This window comes from Electrophorus electricus, chromosome 9, assembly GCF_013358815.1.
Source record: "Electrophorus electricus isolate fEleEle1 chromosome 9, fEleEle1.pri, whole genome shotgun sequence".
In the NCBI taxonomy this organism is placed as follows: domain Eukaryota; kingdom Metazoa; phylum Chordata; class Actinopteri; order Gymnotiformes; family Gymnotidae; genus Electrophorus; species Electrophorus electricus.
This window is the reverse complement of record NC_049543.1, coordinates 2740001-2762382: the sequence shown is the minus strand read 5'-3', so window position 1 is coordinate 2762382 and position 22382 is coordinate 2740001. Positions and strand designations below refer to the sequence as shown.

Sequence of the window (22382 nt, the reverse complement as noted above, 5' to 3'; positions counted from 1 at the left end):
TCACAGTCTCTCCTTATTGCCACTGTGAATATTCTCTCACCTGTGGCTAAAAGGCAAGAGGTGTGTTACACATGCTATGACAATAGAGGATGGAATCAAGAATCAGGCACTGATCTGAGTGAGTCAGACAAACAGCTCCCATCACAGACTGTGCCAATTTCTCAGGGGTTTTGCCTTTCTGCTCTTTCTTCCTGTCCATTGTTTCAGCTTCCTTCTGGCTAGCACTGGCGGCAAAGGCCTGTTGCAGTGTGGAGTTCTCCAGTTTCAGGTTAACCTAGCTTACCTCCATGGCGTCACTGCATATGAAACTGGACAAGTTCTCTTGGTAGAACCAAGGCGAAACTTCCAGTGTGTTAAACTGGTTATGCAAGATTGACAAAACGGGATCTGCATAACAGTACACACAAACCTGAGCAGACATATACTTCTTGTAGTTGGTGCTGTGATGGGTTGCTTCCTTATCTCCACCTGCTCAGTGTCTTTGAGTCAGTGTAGAGGGCACAAATCTATTTTTGAGTTCATGTTTTTATTAGCCAGTTGTGATATTCCAAGTAAAGTATTTATTATTCCTATCCTTTTATCATATTCAAGTTGAAGTGAAGAATTAATTTTATATTCTCAATTCTCTCGGTTGTAAAAGCAGAAATGCCTGTAGATAAACTAGATATATTGCACTGTCTGCTATTTTCCAGTGCCAACGAAATTGTAAATGGATCATACATTTTTTGAGCACTTTGAAATGCTAACGTGTCCTTTTACAGAATATTAGGGACTTTCATTTGATCTGTCTTTCATACAGTCTGTGATTTTCTATTTGTTTTTGAAACTTCTTTCAGTGCTTTTGAGTGACTTATGGCACTGAGGAAGTCTTAGTAGTTGTTTAGTACAAATAACATTGTGTTTAGGGATCTGTGAATCTGTTCCTGGAATCAAGACCTTGTACAAATGACAGTGTGCAAGCCTGTAATAATGTGGTTGGCTGGTCATGGATAGCCAATCAAAACCCAGCATCAGTCTTCTCACAAACGCCCTGACTCACCTGAACGGTCAGACCTATATAAATGACACCAGCTCGAAGACAGTCTAAGTCAAACACAGATTGTGTCCATTATTTGGAAAACATCAACGTAAGTACAATATCTATTTTTTTTTTTTTTATCCCAGCTTGTTTCACTTTTGTTATAGGTGCTAATGAATGTACTTTTTTTTTTAGAGTTGTACTTTTTTGGAGAAGTGTCTGCCACAATCCCGGCAAAAGGCAAATTGTTCGTTAACTGCTAAAGGCAAGTGGTGCATGTGATTTGTTCCCTAATTTCGTTGTATTTACTTCGTTCCAGAGTCACACTACATACTGTAGTACAGTCACCCTGTTTCCACCGCTGCCATCATGACCTCTAGCTTTTCCGTGCGTGCGTCTTCAGTGGGCTGCCAGCCTTCCTTCTCGAGTTTCTCTGTGCGAGATGGCGGGAATAGGGGCCGTTCTAAAGCTCCAGTATCCCTCTCGTCAGCAAGCACGCTATCGCTCTCCCGATCTGCTTCTGTGGGTAATGGCCTGAACATCTTGAGCAACCTCTCTCTGAATGGTCTCTCGGTGGGTGCCAGCGAGAAAGAGACCATGCAGGGTCTGAACGACCGACTGGCCAGTTATCTCAATAAGGTGCGCTCGCTGGAGAAGTCCAATGCTGACCTGGAGCTTAAGATCAAGCAACTAATGATGGAAAAAGCACCTAAAGATCACAACATTGAAAGCATGATGGTTCAGGCACATGCTATTGCTGAAGAGGTTTTTGCCCTTTTCTTATCTAAAAACAATGCTATAATATAAATACACACACACACACACACACACACACACACACACACATATAAAACCCAGACTGAACTTATTCCTGTGCTCTTCAGGTAAGGAAGAGGTCTCTGGAGAATGCACGCATTATGCTGGAAATTGACAATGCAAAGTTGGCTGCAGATGACTTCAGGGTCAAGTGAGTCTCTCACAAGCCTCTGGGGCCAAGAGTTATTCTTTGTTGTTGTAACTGATGTGTAGATCTTTGAAGATAGTACTGTATATTGTGGTCCAATTACCTTAGTTGTGCAATGTTCTTTTTCATGGCACTGGCCATGAAAAGATTTAAAAGAAATGGTGTCCCTGGAAAGTCCCTGATGGTTTGTGTGTGTGTGTTGTGTGTGTTGTAGATGGGAGGCAGAGGCAGCTCTGTGTCAGTCAGTGGAGAGGGACTGTGTTGCACTGCGCAGGGCGAAATCAGACCACGATCAGATGATAACAACCCTCCGAGGAGATCTGGACAGTTTGAAAGAGGAGCTGTACTTCCTGAAGAAAAACCACAATGAGGTGACATCATTTAATAAATGATTATATCACTGCTTCATGTGATGGCCTACAAACTAGTCAGTTGACACAGCATTAAATAACTGCAAAGCTATTAAATTCATTTTCATTGTGCAATAATAGAGACTTGCTTATATTCTGCCAATGAGTGTGTGTTATCAGCATGTGGGAAATATACTGTACATATGTCTGCCTGAAAGTGAAAGCAGTGACAGATGTGGAGCTGTTGATGCCTGTTATAAATGGAAACACCCAATCCATCATCTTTCCTGTGGGCTGCTAGAATGAAACACACACACACACACACACACACACACGCACGCACGCATGCTCGCACAGCATGTGAGTGAGTCTGAACCTGAAGGATGGGTGTGTTTCCACAGGCATGGTGCCTGACAAAGTGAACATTTCGTCAAGATTACTTATAGATAGCAACACACGACAGCACAGCAGGGCAGGATGTTTGCTCATATAGCTAGACCCAATAGGCAGCCATACATTTATTTCACTGTTACAAACAGATTGTAAAGATTGTAAAGTTCTTATCCACCACAGTTGGCACTACTCTGAAGTCAGATGCCGGACAAAGTCCTGTATCTTGAGTACATTGTCATCTTATATTTTTCTATTTTTATTAATTATCTTATTCTGACCTGTAAATCTTTAAATGGCACTTTATAATAATGTAATTTCTTATATAGGACAATGCACTGCTTGTGTGGTTATTTGCAATCTCAACATATTCGAAAGTCTATATGTATGTACACTTGACTGCAATACCTCAGAGCCAGATTGTGTGAGTTAGTATACTTACACATCATACCAAGTGCCATGGTACAAAATAAAATGCAATACAAAAAGCCCTGCTCTATGGCATATGAGTTGTCAGTCTCTGAAGCTGAAAGTCCTGTCCACCCTATGCATTATTAAACTTTGAACCCAATGCTCTGTGTAGGAGTTGAGTGCACTGAAGACACGTTTGGCCAACGAGCAGGTGAATGTGGAGGTGGACGCAGCTCAGGGACCAGACCTGGGAGCCATCATGGCTGATCTGAGGACCCAGTACGAGGGCATTGCTCGCAAGAACAAAGAGGACGCCGAGATATGGTACTTGAAGAAGGTCGGTAGTAATGACCTTTGACTGGTTCATCATACAGGCTATGCATGTCAACGGCTCACCTCATTTTTGGTTACAGTATTTATGCCCATGGAGGTACAGTCAGTGAGTACATTAAAAGGTTACTAGGTTGCTGTTTTAACTTGGTGTCTGTGTACGGGGGTCAGCTGGAGACAGTGCAGTCGGAGGTGAAGGAGAGTAACGAGGCCCTGCGGTGTGCTCGGAGCGAGCTCAGTGAGAGACGTCGCTTCCTGCAAGGCTTGGAGGTGGAGCTGGACAGCCTGCGGAAGCAGGTAATCCCCATTACAGTTGACCTTGACTGAGGAAAGAACAGTGCAAATGCACAAACGCAAAAAGAGAAAGTAAAAAAAGAGTCGCACTGCGACTTGGTATAATTTCAGCTGTTTGCATCAAAGCCTGCAAAATAGTTGAAAATTATGAGACGGGTTTTTTCCAGCAATCAGTCTGTGTCTATACAGCATGCCACGACCATGTCTACACCTTCTTTAGCAGCCTCGGAAGCGGCAGGGTACTGCATCTGCTGTTTGCACTGTTGTGCACACAGACAGAAACTAAGCATGTCTGTCTCAGCATGGTTCTGAATAAATGAATGAATGATGAATGAATGAAGATTACAGATTGTGGTAGTGTATAAACCCATCATATAAGACATAGATTTTTATCTTTGTCATCTGAACTAGAAAATGCAGTCAGGGTTTTTCTGGAAACATATAGAAAGCTTATTAGGACATTTCACTATAGCCTTTGCTTTCTAGATACCAGATATTGAACATAGTAACTTCCTTCTAAAGGAAGTAGTTAAAGCTCGTTCAAAATGTGACCTCTGTGTTGTCCGATAAACCTTTAGTGTCACATACTGTCACACCCCATGGCTCTCTCCAGGTGGGTGTCCTGGAGGTGAACCTGGGTGAGACGAACCATAAGTACACCCTTGAGATGGAGCACATGCAGGGGACACTGGTGCAGCTGGAGGACGAGCTCTCGCAGCTCCGCCTGGACATGCAGCGCACGAAGACTGATTACGAACAGCTGCTGCGTGTCAAGCAGAACCTGGAGCTGGAGATCGCCACCTACAGGAGACTGCTGGAAGGAGAGGAGGTGTAAGTACTTGTGGACAAATGTAGATCAAGGCAGGGATGGTCTGCAGCTGAAATTTCCCTGACACGTAATTTACATCCATTTTCATTTTATGCTTTAGGGTAAAAGAGATTCCAGCACCTAAAAGTGAGTCATCTATATCTAGCAGCTCTTTTGTACCATCATTACCTTGTACTAGCTCTGTGTAAACATTTTGGCATCCAATCATAAAGATTTCTCTGTCGTTTTTGAAGAAGAACCTGAGGTAAGAACACGGAAGATTGTGAAGGTGGTCACCCAGACTATGATCAATGGCAAAGTGGTGGACGAGTGCAGTGAGGTGGAGCAGATTGAGGACCGCAAGAAGTGAGTCAGACACCTCCGTCGCTTCTGCTCCGTCAGTGATAGTAAGCCTTCCCCTGCTACATCTCCATGTATATCCACCACTTTATGATGGGAATGAAATGCACAAACACTGGACATATTAGACACCCTACACCCAACTGTTTCTGAATCTGATTTCGCAACATTAGGCTCAGTAAATGTATTTCTGAAACGGGTTTCCACATGATCAAGCTGAAGTTAAAAGTATCATATTGGATGCAGTCGATACTCAGTAAAGGTCAATCATTTGCTACTGCCTGCAAAATAAATAAACACAAGCATGTTTGAGATGGGTGTGTTGTGTGTCTCATTTTCAGTGTGAATTACTGTTGTATAGAGAAACAGCTTTATTTGTGGTTAATGATATGCAGAAAATATTTCCCCTGAGACCTATGGTATCTATATCAGTGATGTCAGTGTTTACAGTGTTGTTTTTTTTTCTTCTTTACAGGTTCGATTTGTCAGGGGAGAGTAATCCTAGTGCGGCTCATTTAAGTGTAGCAGAAAGGCACAATTAAACAAATCTCAGGACAAAACCATTTGCTTTTCCATATCATGTGATGTTAGAATTCACTGTTGTGCAGTGCAGTTGAGGCAGAGAGACACCAAGCCTCAGCAGCTCTGTGAGAACAGGCTGAAAAAGCCAGCCCTGACACTAAAGCACAGTGGTTTCAGATGGCAGCTCCTTTGGGACTTGTGAAGGAAAGACTTTCCTCATCCCCTCCCTACACCAACGAGTTGTCGAACAAGCTTTTTTGTTTGGTGGCCACAATAGTGATTTTACTGAATAGTGGATTTATAACACTAGCTCAAAGTCCTCCCTGTCAGTCATGCAGGGTGATAAAAAGGTTACAAAATTAGTGACCTAAGATTCTAGTGTGTTTCTGGGTCAACTTATGTGATATGAACATTTATAACATTGCAGTAGTGCCTGTATGACACAAGATGCACAGAAATAATTTTTATGATATACTTTACAGACTGCATGGCTGAACATCAAAAACAGCTAAGCCCTTAAAACAGAGTTTATCCATAGTTAAAGTCTCATGATTATCATGCCGTTTTAGGTCTACATAGAAAGAATAACAATGTACTACTTTCAGCAAATATCATGAGGTTGAAATACATATTTTACTATTTTAGGATATAAAGGGAAAATTGTATTATTTTAGTTTTTATAAAACCATAACAAGCAATCCAATTTTGGGGTCTAGCAAGAGCAAAATATTCCTTACTTACTTATTTACTTAATTAATTAGCATCTCAGACCAGCTGTAAGATCATACCCATGCAGAGGAAATATGAAAACTACTCATGTACATAAAATGAAAAGTGCAAATTATTAAAGCAAATTAATCATGAACAATAATAATAAATTATTAACACTGTTAATAAAAGTCCAGCTCTAAGTACTGAAAAACTGGAGGGATTAACTTTGTGTATGTATGTTGTATGGAGTGATGTTCAATACCACACTGCATGGGTGTTTTGAATTGTGCACGCTAAACCTGGATCTAATGTAACGTATGTATGTACTCCAAAGATTTGTCTTTGCAAAACCCCTTTGTGTAGATGACAAAATGTGAAAGCCTTCTTTGACTGCATAAGTTGTGACATTTGTACAGCCTTAGGCAAAACCATTCAACCAAAGAAAGAAAGATGTTTCAGTGAAATTGCCACACACTTAATGCCAAAATCTCAATATGCATAGATGAAACCGACTTTTAAGGGGAAGGGTGAATGATATAGTTCAAGATTCGAAATTTAGATTTTGAATGTTTACTTCACAATTTTTGCTAAACACACGAGCAGTCTAAGACGACTTCCTTCTCATTCCTGTCAAAAAATAGCAAAAAACTAACTGGACACACATTAGCACACACTACAGACAATGGCATATTAAGTACACGTGGCTGACGGCGAGTGCAACTATTCTGTACAGGCGGAGACAACACATGAATGAGTTTCAGCTAAGGTTCTGTCGGGCTTGAGTGCAGAAGTTTATAAAAATGATCAAAAAGGTTTAATAATAGGACAGCCAAAAAACTAGAGCAGGCAAAGGTCAGCAACAGAAAGGCAAATAAACAGACAAAGGCAGACTAGGGCTAGACAAAAAAAGGAAACCTTCAAGGACAGAAAAAGGTCAATAAAGGGTAGGCATAAACAGACAGCAGCTGAAACAACTCGAGGACTATGGGAGTTGGAGTCTGAGAGAGAATTGGCAGGTGTGACATAAGCAGAGGTGACAGCTCCCAGAAAGTGTCTGCCAACAAAGGCTACAGTCTATAACTGTACACTTAAAATGCACCTACACGGAAGGCATCTCTAATAAAGTGGCTGGTGAGTATAAAGGTGTCATTAAACGAGTCATTACAGAAGGAAGTTTGTGCTTTTGCTTATGAAGCTCTGTTTATAGCCTCACTCTCTGGTCTACACAGGCAGGTTTAAAGATCGATTACGTAAATGAAGCAGCTCCATTTTGTTCCTAATAATTATTCTTCATGTACGGGACTGGGTTGGTCCAGTGGATTTTGAAGCTCCATTAAAAACCTGATGAAAATCATTTTTACTTCATTTTATTGTAGAGTTAAAACATTAACATTAAAATTAGGGCATTTACAAAGGCATTTATAACAAAATGTCTTCCAAATGTTAACACGGTCTTGTGTCTTCCCTAATCTAATCGCATTTAGCCTTAGTTGATTGGTTTGCCAAAAAAGTGCTTTTTTTCTTAAGCGTGAGCCATTCCTTTGATGTATATGTTATGACATTGGCAAGTGATATGTCGCTTCCAGGGTGCAGTGTATGTGTATATATATATATATGTGTGTTTACTGTCCTCTGAGATTACTACAACATGACAACTGGTTAATTAATGCAGAGGAGGAATATAAATATGTACACAGTTGAACAGTCCTGTTATGAATAATCTGACCGCACTAGTGTTTATGTTTGAGATAATTAGTAATATAAACATTTTTTCATTCATATTAGACTCCATGAAATACAGTTTTGGGTTCCAGAGGTAGAGAGGCATGCCATGCTGAGAGACCCTACTAGATGCTTAATAATAATACCTCACAAAGTTTCCCAGCCTTAAAGGACATCTTCCACAGTCATAGTCTAAGGAAGGTCCTCAAAATCACCACTGACTGCAGTCACCCAGCACATGGATTGTTTACCAGACACCCTTCTGGCAGGTAGTAATGAGGCATTCATTTCAGAACCATCCGGCTGAAGAACAGTTTCTACCTGCAGGCCATCAGGATCCTCAGTGAACTGTAATCCAGTCCCCACCCATCCTTGCACTCTTCCATGCATGTCTCACTCTTCCATGCATGTCTCACTCTCATTGTTAACCTCACTGACAATCATGGACCATGTCTCCTTTAGTCTCTGCCACTTATATAACGCAGTACACTCATGGTACTGTCACTAAGGATTCAGTCCTCACTCTGTAGGCAAACAGCAATAATTATAAAGGCACTGAAGTCACAGTACTGTTGCTAAGGACTCAGTCCTGTCTCAGTATATATTATCCTGTTTATGATATACTCCATGTACTTTATATTCATATTCTACTGGCATACATATAAGCGCCTTCCATTGATGCTTCATTTACTCATTTCATTTCACACCGCTATGCCTACCACCCTATACACTTCACACAGCTACTATTTATACAGACTCCAAGCTAGTCTCCGTAATTAATCCCTCACTACCAGAGCATATACTTCTTTGCCTTATTCTGCACTTTTATGTAATAACTGTATATACATACCCTATACATATCCCCCTTCTCCCCGCCTTATATTTGTAGTTGCAATTTGCACAGCTGTAGAGCACCTGAGCCTGACAGAAGTATTTTAATGTGCAATTGTCTGTAACTTTCTGCACACATGGCAAACTTCAAACTTAAACACATCATCTCCACTTAAAAAGCATTAGGAAAATGAGTATTGAAAAATAAGAAAATGTTGACTCAAAATTATTATCAATAAATAAACAGCAAAATGATACTTTACTGATGTAAAACAGAAAGAAATGGTAGGCTGTATCTGATAGGCGGTGACAGCATTATAGTGTTAATGCAATAGATGGGCCTACAAACTTTAAACATCCTTTTAGTGCATTACATCAAGGAACACTCAATCTACAAAGACTGTAGCAAATTTGAAAACTTGCCGAAACACCCTCTTTCCCTTACACAGTGGCTTGCAACTATTATTATTGTTGTTGCTTCTGTTGCTAAATATTTTTAAAAATCTGTATATGCAGAGAGGTACCCTGTTTTCCCACCCCTGCTCAGAAAAACTCTGAATTGCATGTTCGATCAGTAGATCACTTTTATGGAATCTCAATGAGTATCCGGGCTCGTTTTCTAAATGCATATTAAGCCTAAATGTAGTCTAAAGAAAACTTTCAGTGGTGATTTAAAATCAGCACTGCAATTTTGTCCGTGACTTTAGGCTTATTTCATGCTTAATTCAACCAGACAGATATTTCCAAATATGATAAGCCACGTTCAGTGGAGACTGGAGAAGCTATCCTGTCATAAATAGCACCAAACTTTGAAGAACCTTCCAAGAGAGTTGGCCAAATTCACTGCTTACACTTGAGCTGAGGAGGCCTACTTTTTAGATAGCAATAGTTTCCATCAAGTAGCTTTCTAAACTTTAATTTGGGTATATAACTTTCTGAACAGTTCCGTGAATAGTCCTCGCTTTAATAATTACATTTTCGTAAGTTATTTTATGGAATTATGTTTTTATCTGATATGGGAGTGTGAGGACATGGCATAGGTACTTCCACTGTTCCTAGGATTGCACTTTTCTGCACATAGACCCATTCTGTCAGTAATAGAATCTGTTAAAGCCAGTCCTCCAGATTAAGGCACACAGGCCCTTGTACCCCTAGCACCACTGGGATATACTTTGCTTCCCTTCCACATTCTCTGTATTTTTCACTATAACATGCTTGTCTGTCTGTATCTGGAGATCTCAGAGGATCTTAGCAGTTGTTTTGTACCATTCTGTTTTCCTATTTAGATTTGGGGGTGTCCAGGCCACTTCCCCCCTTATGTTCCTGTACATGATTCCTTGGTTGTGTTTCTCAGCGTATCATGTCCCTAAATGTACTTCGCATCCTGTTACTAGGTGGTGAATTGTCTCTGTTTCTCCTTTGTTGCACAGTTTGCACCTTTGATCTTGACTGACATGATACATTCTTGCTTTGGTTTACCTTAGGCTCACTGCTGATTTTTGTGTTGTCATGTTTAGCACCTCTGTGCGGTCCTTCAGTCCTGCCCTTTCCTGTCATTGTTAGGATTACGTCAGCCACCTCTGTTACCTGTCAGTGGTACAGTCCATGGAGGGGCTTTTTCACCTATGGCAGCCTCTCTGTTTCCATGGTATCCACATCACATATCTATTTGAGACACTCTCATCAGCTCATCCTTAGCAACAATGGTTTGACTGTGCTAATGGATGCTTCATGTCTCATCTCAGACAGTGGATATATCTGTTTCTATGCCCAAAATACTCTAATATGGACATCAAATCCAAATCCTGTCCTGGATTTTGTAATCCCTTGTATCTGATTAAATTATTAATGTATCTGGTTGGCCAGTTCATTGACACACTTCTAGTTCTAGCCAAATGTAGGATGAGAAATCTGCAGTTCCTGGATCTTGTAATTTAAATACTGTTCTATGCACTTCCACCTTACTCTGGCTGGTGTACAGTCTTTGGATGTTTGATTAAGTCTTAAGGCATATTCCATCAAAATCCCATAAAGAGGACAACAAATATTTTTTTTAACAAAAACTTTGTGTTTCAAACCTTTCTCAGTTGCATTTGTACATTTCTCACGTCAAAATTGAAAAATCTCAAAACTACTTATTCAACCTCCACATCATCTAGTCAGTTGTGCAAATCCTAAGAGCAGTTTCTCATTTTTTTCAACAAACAGCAAATGAGAATGAACAATTCCCTTTTTTTGTTATATTATCAATTGCTTACATTTACAGCATTTGGCTGATGCTTTTGTCCAAAGCAACTCACAATTAGGACTGAGTATAATTTTAAACAATTGAGGGTTAAGGGCATTGCTCAGGGGCCCAACAATGGCAACAGTAGGGCTTGAACTGGCAATGCTCTAAATACTAGTCATGTACCTTAGCCACTGAGCTACAGCTTATGAACAATATTACCTCCCAAACCATCTAGGTATTAGTTTATTGCACAAGTCATTACATTCAAAAGTGTTGAACCAGTTGTCATAGTCTGGCAAGCATATTTTATACTTTTCTATTAGACTTTCTTTGGTAAATGTCTCTTGAATTTGATCTCATGTGACCCTTGACTTTTACTTATGAAGAGGAATGTGTGTATGAAAGGGAGTGTGTGTATGAAGGGGACTGTGTGTATGCAGTGTATATACTGTACAGCAGCCTTGGCTTTCTTTTGTGTAATGACATGGTCTGACAATAAATTACAGTACAAGAAGTAAAAGTATAAATGTGAATACTGTCCAGTCTTCTATATACAATAATGTGTAACTGTACTGCTGAAATTGTTATATTCTATACCGAAAGGTTGCTGCCTTGTGCGTTTTCCAACAAGTTGGACTATCTTGTTAACAAACGGACTTGATTTTTCCACTGCAAAGAGGCACAATATCTTGCAACATATTCAGATGAAGGATTATTATTATTATTATTAGGAAAGAAATTATTACATTTAATGAATGGTGTTACTAAAGTTGGGAAAATAATTAACAAATAAATAAAATGAGGGAACAAATAAGCAACTTTTTGCTGATGGTTTACCTGGAGCCATAAGGGCTCCATAGATGTCGTTTTTATGATACTGCCCCCTTGTGCAAATCTAGTCTAGTTTAAATAATACAGAACATGCTAGAAAAATGCTGTAACACGGTTAAACCAACTTCATTATCGGTCGCTTTCCTCCTGTTGTCCACATAAAACAAACTTAGACATCATCTATACGGAGAAATTAAAAGAAATGTTAGGAGCGCCCTAGCTCCTCTTGAGACGACCCCCTCCCGGCTTTAGGCGACCCCTCCAAAGAGTATGAAGAGAGAAGGCTGTTCACTCCCCAAACCAAACGGTTAGCCCGCTTAACTTAAACCTTCCTTGGTGTGACAGGTTGCTCTTATTTTTTGTTTTCACTGGCTTGCGACGCATCCGAAATTCACGTCCAGCCGTTGTTTACCTAGTGGGTGTAGTGGCAAAATTAGCTTGCTTTTCTAGCTAGCTAACGTTTAATGTAGCTATCTTAGCTAGCCAAGTTACGGTATTGCGGACTTTTTTAAACAGCAATTTTATACCTTGCCACCTGTATGTGTTAAATTGCCGATCTTTTACATCCATTAAGTGTAATATTCTACGTTATTGTGGAAACACGTTTATAAACATGCGATTTGATTTGATAAGCTGGGATAAGCTTGATTTTGCTTGTTTTGGTCTGGTTCTTTGTCTCACGTTAGCAGTGACCATATTACCTTTACCTGAAATCGTCTAAATTAGTTGGGTTAGGTTAGATAGATTTTATATTAGATGGGTTAGATAGCTATCTACTGTTATCAGCTAGCTAGATATCTGCTGTTCTAACTTGTCTGTTATTTTACCAACAACGTTGCTAACCTAGCTAGCATTACTGAACACATAGTCGGCCACATCCTTAGAAAAGGCTCCAAAAACAAATAGCGAGTGACTCGTTTGGAAATGTGACAAGGTTTATCAAATAAATCACATTTCCAACACAGCCAGTTGTTTTTAAAATGACACTTTCAGATGTAAAACAGCAGTGCTAAGAATATTCGTTTCTTAGAAGAAATATGTTAACGCTAATCGTTTGCAGGGTGTGTAAATAAAAATATAGCACTTTGGGTAGCGACTACAATTAAACCATTTTTTTGGACGACATGAAAGATGGTCAAAACTGCAAGTTTTATAAACACAACATTTAAACGTCTGCTAGGAAGACAACTTCTAGGTTGAAAGTGTAGAATGAACGGCATGTTTATGTATGCCATTCATTTCCTATGATTGTAGCAGAAGCAGAAATAATTAATTACAAGAATACGGAAGCTTTATAACCGCACAACACTTGAAAAGTGTATGAAAAGCTCTGATGAGGACTGAGGGTTTTTCCTTGGAATTATATGGAGGTAGTGAAGTTACCGTAGTTAGTATAATGTTCATGTTGCTGTTATAAGACAAATTCAACTCAGAAGAAAACAAAAATATAGATATTAAACTCATGTGAGCATAATTAATGTAACAGAAAATCTTATTTCACTGGATAATTAGCATGCTCTTTCTCAGGTGAACCATGGCACAAGAGGGAGTTATTCTACAATTTAGTTTTTCTACATTCGGAGACTCCATGCTACAGAAGATGGACTCTCTTCGAAGGGACAGACGTTTCTGTGATGTCATCATCCATATCAATGACCTAGAGATTCCTGGCCACAAAGTTGTATTTGCTGCCGGCTCACCATTCCTAAGAGACCAGTTTTTCCTTCAGGACTCTCACGAAGTGGAGATATCCACGCTGCAGGATGCAGAGATTGGGCGGAGGCTGCTTCTGTCTTGCTATACAGGGACACTTGAGTTCCCAGAGTTGGAACTGGTGCACTATCTGACGGTTGCCAGTTTCCTCCAGATGGGTCATATTGTGGAGCAGTGTACACAGGCCCTGAATAAGTTTATTAAGCCTCACAAAGTCGAGGACCCCCATCACACTCAGCCTCCTTCCAGCGTCAACACACAGCAGCGAGAATCACCAATTATTGAGACTGTCTATGACGATGATGAAGAGGGCGAGAATGACCTTGAAGACGATGATGATGTGATTGTTGAACCCAGGTCTCCCCCCAATTTTAGGAATTCTCAAAGGAAAGGCCCAGGAGAAGAGAGCCCCATCAACATCATTAAGGTGGAGTCTGTCGATGACCGAATGCAGGAGATGTCTGACGGCTTCCAGGGGCGCTCTTCCCGTTCTCCTGCCCTGCACTCCCCGGAGCCGCAGCACTCCCTCATCAACTCGACCGTAGAGACGCGCCCCACTGAAATGGCCCCCAACTCCGTGCTCGAGTACCCGCTCTCGTCACCCGGCACCAGTGGCTTGGGCAAGGAGAACCTGTGGAGCTGCTCGCGCAGCACCGACAAAGGTATGTCGTGGTGCCACCAGTGCCCAAAGTGTGCGCGCGTCTTCCGCCAGCTGGAGAACTATGCCAACCACCTGAAGATGCACAAGCTGTTCATGTGCCTGCTCTGTGGTAAGACATTCACGCAGAAGGGCAACCTGCACCGGCACATGCGAGTACATGCCGGCATCAAGCCGTTCCAGTGCAAGATCTGCGGCAAGACGTTCACACAGAAGTGCTCTCTGCTGGACCACCTGAACCTGCACAGCGGAGACAAGCCACATCGCTGCAACTACTGTGACATGGTGTTCGCGCACAAGCCTGTGCTCCGTAAACACCTGAAGCAGGTCCATGGAAAGAACAGCTTTGACAATGCCAACGAAGGCAACCTGCTTGAAGGGTTTTAAACCTCTGAAGACTGCCCAGACTAAAAACTTTTGTAAAGACTTTGGAGGACTGCAAATTGTCTTGTACATAGAGCACAAGTGCTGTATGCAAAGCAATGGTTGATATGCACCATTATGTTAACTATGTGTCTCTGTACTGTTGTCTGACTGATAACTTGTACTGTATTCAAATGCTGCTGTGTTATAGTAATTTTAAACAATGGGTTTCTGTCTTAGAAAAAAAATCTATTTACTCTGAACAGATTCTCTTTTTACTTGGATAACATCGACATACGTATGAAACTTTCAATCTTTAAAAAAAAAATTTTAATTAAGGGGGGGGGGGGGGAATCAATAAACTTGACTTTAAATGCAATCTATTTATTTATTTCATTTTCATCCACCAAACACGACCGGGCTTCTTAGCTTCGAGCCCTACCGGGGGCACATGGCATGGCGGCCCCCGTCCACTGGGAGATTCACCCCTGTAATGTAGGTCGCAGCATCTGATGCTAGGAAGGCAATTGCATGAGCCACTTCCTCCACCTCACCTGGTCTGCCGAGGGCATGGGTGACCTTACACTTCTCAAGGAACTAGAGTATCACAAACGATATGAAGATATGTAAAAAAAAAATTAAAAAAAATGCAAATGTATTTTAACATCCTTGGAGAAAACATGCCCTAGGGATGTTATGAAGAGCCACTGTAAAGGTCTTAAATGTGTGTTACCTGTTTATACTGTTCTTCATCTAATCCTGCACGCTTGTGAACCTCTGTAATAATGACTCCTGGGCTATAAAACAAATGTCCCAACAGTAATGCTTAAAAGCTATACCTTGTGTAGCTTTAATAACAAACCACAACATTAAACTTACCAAACTGAGTTGACCCGTACTTGCTTTGATGCCAGCTCTGTAAAATGTATTGGGTTAAAAAAAAACAAACACACACAATATAATAACCTAAACTTAACTGCACATTCTGAGGCAATCTTGTGGGTTTAATTAGAAAAGGCTCTCTCACCAAGTGCTACACAGCGTGTAAACTGGTCTATGGCTGACTTGGACATACAGTAAGCAAGCACTCCAGGAAACTACAGCAAAGAAAAGTGCAAATCTCAGAACAACTGCAAGACATTTCACCATTTGGAACACACAAAAAAGATACCTAGTGCACATGGGCTATTTAAAACCAGTTTATGATGAAAATTTCATACTCACTGATCTTTGGCCATTTACACTGGACACATTTACGATAGAGCCCTTCGTCTTAATCAGGTGTGGCACGCAGAGGTAAGTCAAGTGATACACTGATCTGAAACCCACATTCAGATTATGCTTTTACAAGAATACTGCTCAGTAGTGGGTAACAAACTGTTCAACAAAATGGTTAAACAGATTTGCTCATTCAATAGGCAGCACAAGAACACATGTTAATTCTTACCTCACATTGACATTCATCACCTTATCATACTGTGCCAGGTCCGTTGTCTCTATAGAACCCATGGCAAGGATTCCTGCACTATTGACGAGGACATCCAGCCGTCCAAAGTGGGCAACTGTCTGTTCAACTGTCTTCTTCACTGTGGTCTCATCGGTCAAGTCGCCTGGCACCAGGAGCGGCTGCAGAAATACGCACGTCAGCTCATTTAAAACTTATGCACGCCTTCTTAACTAACCTTAGCATTTGCCACAACGACCAACGGGCAGCCAAAGTAGCATACTCTATCATAGCTTTCCACAATGTGACTACCATATCGCTTGATTTGAGATTTTCAACTACCAACCTTGCAGGCACCACAGTCTTCGCATTCCCTGGCCACTTTGGCGAGGTTGTTGACGTCGCGACCGTTCAGCGCCAGCCGGGCTCCGAGTCTAGCGAAGAGCACCGCGGCGCCAGCTCCGATCCCCGAACTTGCTCCAGTAATTAATGTGACCTTGTCCTTCAAGGAACTGACCTGTTTACATTCACATTTATATTTACCCGAACAAATGCCATGCACGTTGAAACGTCAGATACATTACGATGCTATAAATTCTGCATTTGATCCAATCCCCCCCCGCCCCCAAAACAACACATTATCAATGACGCCAGTGTTGGTTTGCATATAATTTGAACTTACTTTAAAAGCGTCCGAAGATGCCATTGGAAATTTTAATACTTTTATTGAACGTTTGGCTACTATTGTTCACCTTCTAGGATAAAAGTTGGATAGCTAAACAAGCCACTCTTCGACGTGACTAAGGGTTGCACCTTAACGCTCTCAGATCTGGAAGTATTTGATTTGCGATTTATATAACACACCTGAGCGTTTGGAAATAACTTACGGATTACTAATATACCAGTTATTTACAGTTCTACACAAAATTCCACTAAATCTTGATATAGTATAGCAGACTTTAAAAAAAAAAATTATTCTTAACATTTCCGCTCCGAATGAAAATGTCAAAATATAAGTACCCCAACACCTATACACGTTCGGGAAAGAAATTGAACGCAGGAAATGTTTCTGGTTGTAAGGACCAGTATTAGATTTATACTGTATGGAACAGGTTATTTCTTTATTTCATGAAGTATACTGAACATTATCAGAGAATAACCAAGCCATTGTCAATTTATATAAAAATCAATTTAATTGTAACATACAAGGATGCACACTCTTTTAATTAATCGCAGTTTTAAAAGAGAAAAAAAACAAAACAGAAATCAACAGAAGAAACAAGATAAAAATATAAAAAGTGTTCTATACAAACATTTTCACAAGTATACCATTATACAAGGGTATTACAATTGGGCATGTACAAACTAAAGAGGAAGACCTTTAACTCGCAAAAGGATTTGCGTGAACAGTGACATCCTTAATGTGGACATCGTTCAAGGGACGAAAGGTTTTGCCATTAACAGGGAGTTTCTCCAATTCATCCAGGGTTTCCAAGCCATCTATTATCCTACACAAACAAACCAACATTGATTAGCTGTTTTTATGTAGAAATAGCTAATTTTATTGTATGCTAGTATGATGACAATAAATACTTCTTAAATATCAAAATATGGGCAGGCCAAAAAAAATCACAGAGCAGGTCAAACTATTATGCAAGGATCAAATACTAGTTTATGCACTGATAAAAGTCAGAACTTTCACATTAATTTTAAATGCTAAGATGTATGTATAACTGCTTCTGTCGCTGTAGTTTTGAAATAGCCTTGGAAAACACTCAACAAACAGCTCACAAAAGCACACACATCAGACTTACTTTCCAAACACAGTGTATTTCATATCCAAGTGGGGCTGTTTTCCATATGTGAAGTAAAACTGAGATGCACTGGTGTTCGGTCCATTGTTTGCCATTGCAACCACACCTCTGACATTATGCTGCACAAAAATTAAATGAGTGAATTTAGACTAACTAAATAAATAAATGAATAAAAGATAAACATATGAACTGACAAATTATTTTAAAAGGTTTTTTTGTTTCTTAAACCTTTCTTACTTTTAGATGTTCGCTAAATTCATCTTCAAATTTCCTCCCCCAAATACTTGTTCCTCCTTTCCCTGTGCCTTGTTTATAATAAATCAAAGTAAAAAGTAACTTCAAGACACGAGGTCCAATGATGAATTTAAATAAAAAAAATGGGATTACTCGAACTTTTACCTGTAGGGTCCCCTGTTTGAACCATAAACCCTTTTATGTTTCGATGAAAAATGCAGCCATTATAAAACCCACTTGCACATAATGCAAGAAAATTCTGCAAGCAGAGAAAAATCTTTAGTGCTTATATGACACAGTGCATTATCTACAATGAGTTATCTGAGCTGAGACAGACAACCGAATGGCATCTCACAGACACTAGATGATTATCATTTGTTTAACAAATAGCTTTCACCTCACAGGACTTCGGTGCCCGCTCACAGAACAGTTCGATTTTTAAATCCCCAAGGTCTGTATGCAGAGTGACAGCCTAGAAAAACGACGATCGGTCTTCATTACATATCATCACAGTTGCTTACCAATGCTAGACACTGGTTATTCAAAGAGCCGATAGTAATAAGCAGTAGCCAGATTGCTAACCTAACCTAGCTGCCTCAACAGTTGTGGCAATATATTCCTTTTTCTATGAACCTAACATACATTTTATGTTCTACTGGCCTGTATAGAAAGTTAACATCGCTATCTACAATTCATACTATGATGAAAACTGCACTTACCATTTTAAGACGGTGCAAATAATTGTCTTGGAAACGAGTTTACTTATTTTAAACCAATGCAAAAGTCGAACATGCCGGTGTAAGTGCTTCGTAAAAATAGGTTGTATGGAAACGATACCGGTAAAGGATGGTTCCTATTCTTTTTCGTGAACGCTTAAGTGCGACGAAAGCTGACTATCGCCTCTATGTGGTACCCTAATTCAAGAATCCTATTCAACCAGTGTGGGATTGAAGGTACATTCATAGTGGGAAATGGTAGTTTAAAGAAATGACACCACCTCAATAATGGCAAACATAATAGCTCTAATCCTAACAAATGTCTAATAGAATAATTTCGTTAAAATGAAAATAATAGGAAACAATGGATTCAAACATTACATTTTGGGTTTATTGATATTTAGGCTAAGGACACAACAAAATTCCTTGAAATGACAAAAAGATGGAGAAATACTTTGACATATCCTTAAAGACCCACACACTGATGACACACAAAAAAGAGAGAAACATTTAACCTACTAGAAAGCAATACTGTCACAACACTAGCCACTAATTTACAGCTCCAAATGCTGCTGTTTTGGCACCAACATAAAAGACCTTTCATAACTCAGTCCTAACAACACAAAAAGATGGCACACAGAAGTTTTTCAGCGAGCACAATGCATCTGAAGGCGATGCGGTGGCATGTTGAAGTAAGAAACTAAAAGAAATCAAAAATACTTTTTGACTGGTCCTAGGCAGCAATGTCTGAAACAAAGTGGCTTAAGTAATACTGAACAAGAAATTATATTGCTTATAGTCATCTAGGCAAGTTGTTTAATGGAAGTGTAAAATGTAATATATTCAGAAGCCAAAGTTCAGAGTTTTTGAAGTTGCAGATATGTTACATTTACATTTGTTAAATGTATAAATGAACAGATCAACCTCATAGTACTACCATGTAGCTTTTTCCCCTAGACTTTATAAAGCCATTCTGGAGCCAAAAACATTTTTTCCTTTAGCTTACTTTATGACTTAATGCACTTCACTACATTTATGCATTTTAGCAACTAGCAACAATTTTACTACATCAAATTAAGCAAACTATAGTCCATTGGCAATGTTAGTTATTGGTCAGTAGTTAGCAATGGGTGAACACAATAGTTTGTACAAAACATTAACTGTTAAAAAACAAATACAAATTTCATTTAAATAACAGCAAAGTAATAAATGATGCATTAGAAAATGTATTATATATTCCTTTAAATAAATATTTTCAATATACTTGAAATTAAAGTCTGTACAAAGTTGAGTGGAATTTACCTGAGTAAAACATTAAGCTCTTGGAAGAAAAGCATAGAGGGAAATCATGTCCAAAATAAATCAGTACTGAGGTAACATATGAGCTGAAGAAATGTTCTGAAACAGCTTGGCCAGTTTGAGAATCGCCTTTGGAATGCCAGTACAGCTTAAGAAGATCAACTCAACCTTGGTGTTAATCACAGACATGTCTGAAATACTCTGAAATATGTTTCATGTGAAAATCAACATCAAATGCTTCAACTGTGCATTGCCCAACATTTATGATTGTCTCATTAGCAGTGCACTGTTATTAAATATTAAAATAAATGTCTGATGGTATTAAGTGTAATGTTATGGGGACAACACACCACCCAACGTGAACTCTACTGCTTGTCCTTCAGAGTAACATCAAGCATTAACACAGCCTAACAGAAAAAGTGAACCTTTGGCTGAAAATAACAAATGTTTCCTATTAGTAGTTTACACCAAGTACACTGGTGGAAGTAAGGTGCTGACGCATTATGAAAGGTAACTCAGAATATAGATAAGTAGTTTTTGCTTTGCAAGAAATCATGTTTCTATAAATGCTTAATATATAAGCAAATGTCTATATGACTCCTGATGGCATTTTCAATGTGCTCATTTGTGTGCATTAAATCAAGTGTTGTAAACATGCAAAATAACAAAAATAACAGTACATTTGGAAAAATGTCTCAGATACACATACACACAAAGAAATCTGTGATTTCAGTACAAGAGACAACACACACAAGATATGGCAACACAAATATTAGTTGTGTGTGACTCCTACATTTTGATAAACAATGGGTTTCACTGACAGAACAACTGAGTGCACTAAATACAGGACTAAATGTTTTACCCTGCAGTACATTGTCCTCCCAGACAACAACAACAACAACAAAAAAACCAGTATTTTACACACTTAACATCTGCTGTCCAACCTGTTGCTAAAAATGTCTCTTTAGTTAATTAGTGCTAAAAGAGACGTCATACTAGTGTACACATGTACACACATCCACAAAACTAACTACTTTCAGTTCTTTCCATGCAATGAGTAACATAATGAACGAGTAATAACTCTCAGTAACATATGTTTAAGTGTTATTTCCTTCACAAAGACATTGTTTTTACAAATTGTACAACTGTAACTGTGACTGAACAACAACTATGTTTTTGGTTCAATTAAAACATGCTATTTCCTCCTGGAGAATTAGTGTTTTTTTTAAATAGTTTAGCTCTGCCATGTTAAAGAACTAAATTCCTATTTAAATGTGGAAATCTTTTCCAAACAGTCAACCATAAAGTGCTCATGACAAACCAGCTCACAATACTGTAAATGTGCACACTTGACTAACTTTGAATGTTAACTCACCACTGCACAGCATATTATAATTAAGGCAAAGATGTTCTGCACTTCCCAGATTGGTTTTTCCAGTCTACCTCTTCTAAACCAAGAGACAGCACTCAGATCAAAGAGCTGTTGGGGTTTACATACAGCTTCATTTAATCCCACAAGGAGTATGCATAACACAGCCCATTACTTCTACAAGATATAAATAATTGTTGATTTGGGTCTGAGAGAACCAACACCCACAGCACTAAATACAACTAGGTAACACGTCAGGTGTTACCCGAGTGCCATTTTACTCTGAACTGCTCCGTGTTCTAACCTGTGGGAATGCCTTCATGCTCATTTGCCTGGTGGCCTCAAGCTGCTTCTTTATCAGTTCTCCAAAACTGCTCCTTGACTTCTGTGGGCAGAGTGTTGAAAACAACCTCCTCAACGAAGAGGCCCGAGCGCTTCAGCAGGCGACACTCCCCCAGCTCCACGGGCAGGCCCTCCAGCCGGTTGCCCCGGAGCTCGAGCTGGGTCAGGCTGGTCAGCTCCCCAAAGCGAGAGGGCAGGGAGAGTAGGCAGTTGTTACCCAGGTTCAGCGTTCGCAGCTTCTTACACTGAAATAGCTCGGGAGGAAGCTTCTCAATCTGGTAGAGAGAAAAAGGGAAAAAAGATTTTATTGAACACTATAACTATAGAAAATACACATATACATTCAGTATAAAAACAAATGTTAGGTTTTATCTTAATAAAATTGTTAAAAATGGCTGTAACATGAATAACACAAAACTCTCATATTCAAAAGGCATTATTACTATGATGTTATTTAGGGACAGCCAAGAGACAGATTCAGGGATAGCCAAGAGGCAGATCTGTTTTTTGAAGCTGCAGACAATGTGTGTTAAATGTTTAAATCATAGTAACCAGTGTAGCAAATTACTAGAATAAATTTTACTATGTTGATGATAGTCTGTCGGATCAATAGGAGGCAGGACACCTTAGAATGCATGCTTATAAACTCACTCTGTTG

The 22382-nt window shown here is 39.6% G+C and overlaps 5 protein-coding genes across 7 annotated transcripts in view; 2 read left to right on the top strand and 3 right to left on the bottom strand.

Moving 5' to 3' along the window:
- Positions 1 to 1046: 1046 nt before the first annotated feature.
- krt1-c5 (keratin, type 1, gene c5) lies at positions 1047 to 6221 on the top strand. 3 transcript variants are annotated; one of them, XM_027025547.2, is made up of 10 exons: positions 1047 to 1127; positions 1338 to 1783; positions 1903 to 1985; positions 2197 to 2353; positions 3306 to 3470; positions 3635 to 3760; positions 4371 to 4588; positions 4687 to 4712; positions 4820 to 4972; positions 5401 to 6221. In XM_027025547.2, exons 2-9 carry the CDS (start codon positions 1388 to 1390, stop codon positions 4933 to 4935), a joined length of 1287 nt encoding a protein of 428 aa, XP_026881348.2. In that variant the 5' UTR covers positions 1047 to 1127; positions 1338 to 1387; the 3' UTR covers positions 4936 to 4972; positions 5401 to 6221. The 3 variants fall into 3 exon arrangements, with proteins under 3 accessions (XP_026881348.2, XP_026881349.2, XP_026881346.2); XM_027025548.2 differs by lacking the exon at positions 5401 to 6221 and having other exon boundaries at positions 1338 to 1657; positions 4820 to 5069; XM_027025545.2 differs by lacking the exon at positions 5401 to 6221 and having other exon boundaries at positions 4820 to 5069.
- A 5659-nt stretch (positions 6222 to 11880) lies between these two features.
- Positions 11881 to 14737, top strand: zbtb26 (zinc finger and BTB domain containing 26). Its single transcript, XM_027025552.2, has 2 exons — positions 11881 to 12079; positions 13300 to 14737. Exon 2 carries the CDS (start codon positions 13307 to 13309, stop codon positions 14528 to 14530), a length of 1224 nt encoding a protein of 407 aa, XP_026881353.1. The 5' UTR covers positions 11881 to 12079; positions 13300 to 13306; the 3' UTR covers positions 14531 to 14737.
- A 107-nt stretch (positions 14738 to 14844) lies between these two features.
- Positions 14845 to 16934, bottom strand: zgc:101858 (uncharacterized protein LOC449555 homolog). The gene is made up of 8 exons (XM_027025551.2): positions 16633 to 16934; positions 16297 to 16467; positions 15954 to 16132; positions 15731 to 15824; positions 15534 to 15603; positions 15386 to 15422; positions 15240 to 15303; positions 14845 to 15103 (listed from the first exon to the last, which is right to left on the bottom strand). Exons 1-8 carry the CDS (start codon positions 16654 to 16656, stop codon positions 14945 to 14947), a joined length of 798 nt encoding a protein of 265 aa, XP_026881352.1. The 5' UTR covers positions 16657 to 16934; the 3' UTR covers positions 14845 to 14944.
- Positions 16935 to 17124: 190 nt separating this feature from the next.
- ppil3 (peptidylprolyl isomerase (cyclophilin)-like 3) lies at positions 17125 to 18808 on the bottom strand. The gene is made up of 6 exons (XM_027025549.2): positions 18718 to 18808; positions 18396 to 18470; positions 18164 to 18257; positions 18002 to 18069; positions 17765 to 17883; positions 17125 to 17458 (listed from the first exon to the last, which is right to left on the bottom strand). The coding sequence occupies exons 1-6, from the start codon at positions 18718 to 18720 to the stop codon at positions 17332 to 17334; spliced, it is 486 nt and encodes a 161-aa protein (XP_026881350.1). The 5' UTR covers positions 18721 to 18808; the 3' UTR covers positions 17125 to 17331.
- Positions 18809 to 19091: 283 nt separating this feature from the next.
- lrrc8ab (leucine rich repeat containing 8 VRAC subunit Ab) overlaps positions 19092 to 22382 on the bottom strand; it is a 7296-nt gene continuing 4005 nt past the window's right edge. Inside the window, exons 3-4 of the mRNA XM_035530287.1 lie at positions 22376 to 22382; positions 19092 to 21999 (exon numbers count right to left, since the gene is read on the bottom strand). The exon at positions 22376 to 22382 is cut by the window's right edge and continues 2115 nt beyond it. Of these exons, the coding sequence (XP_035386180.1) occupies positions 21724 to 21999; positions 22376 to 22382 (283 nt within the window). The 3' untranslated portion in view covers positions 19092 to 21723. The remainder of the gene's footprint in view (positions 22000 to 22375) is intronic.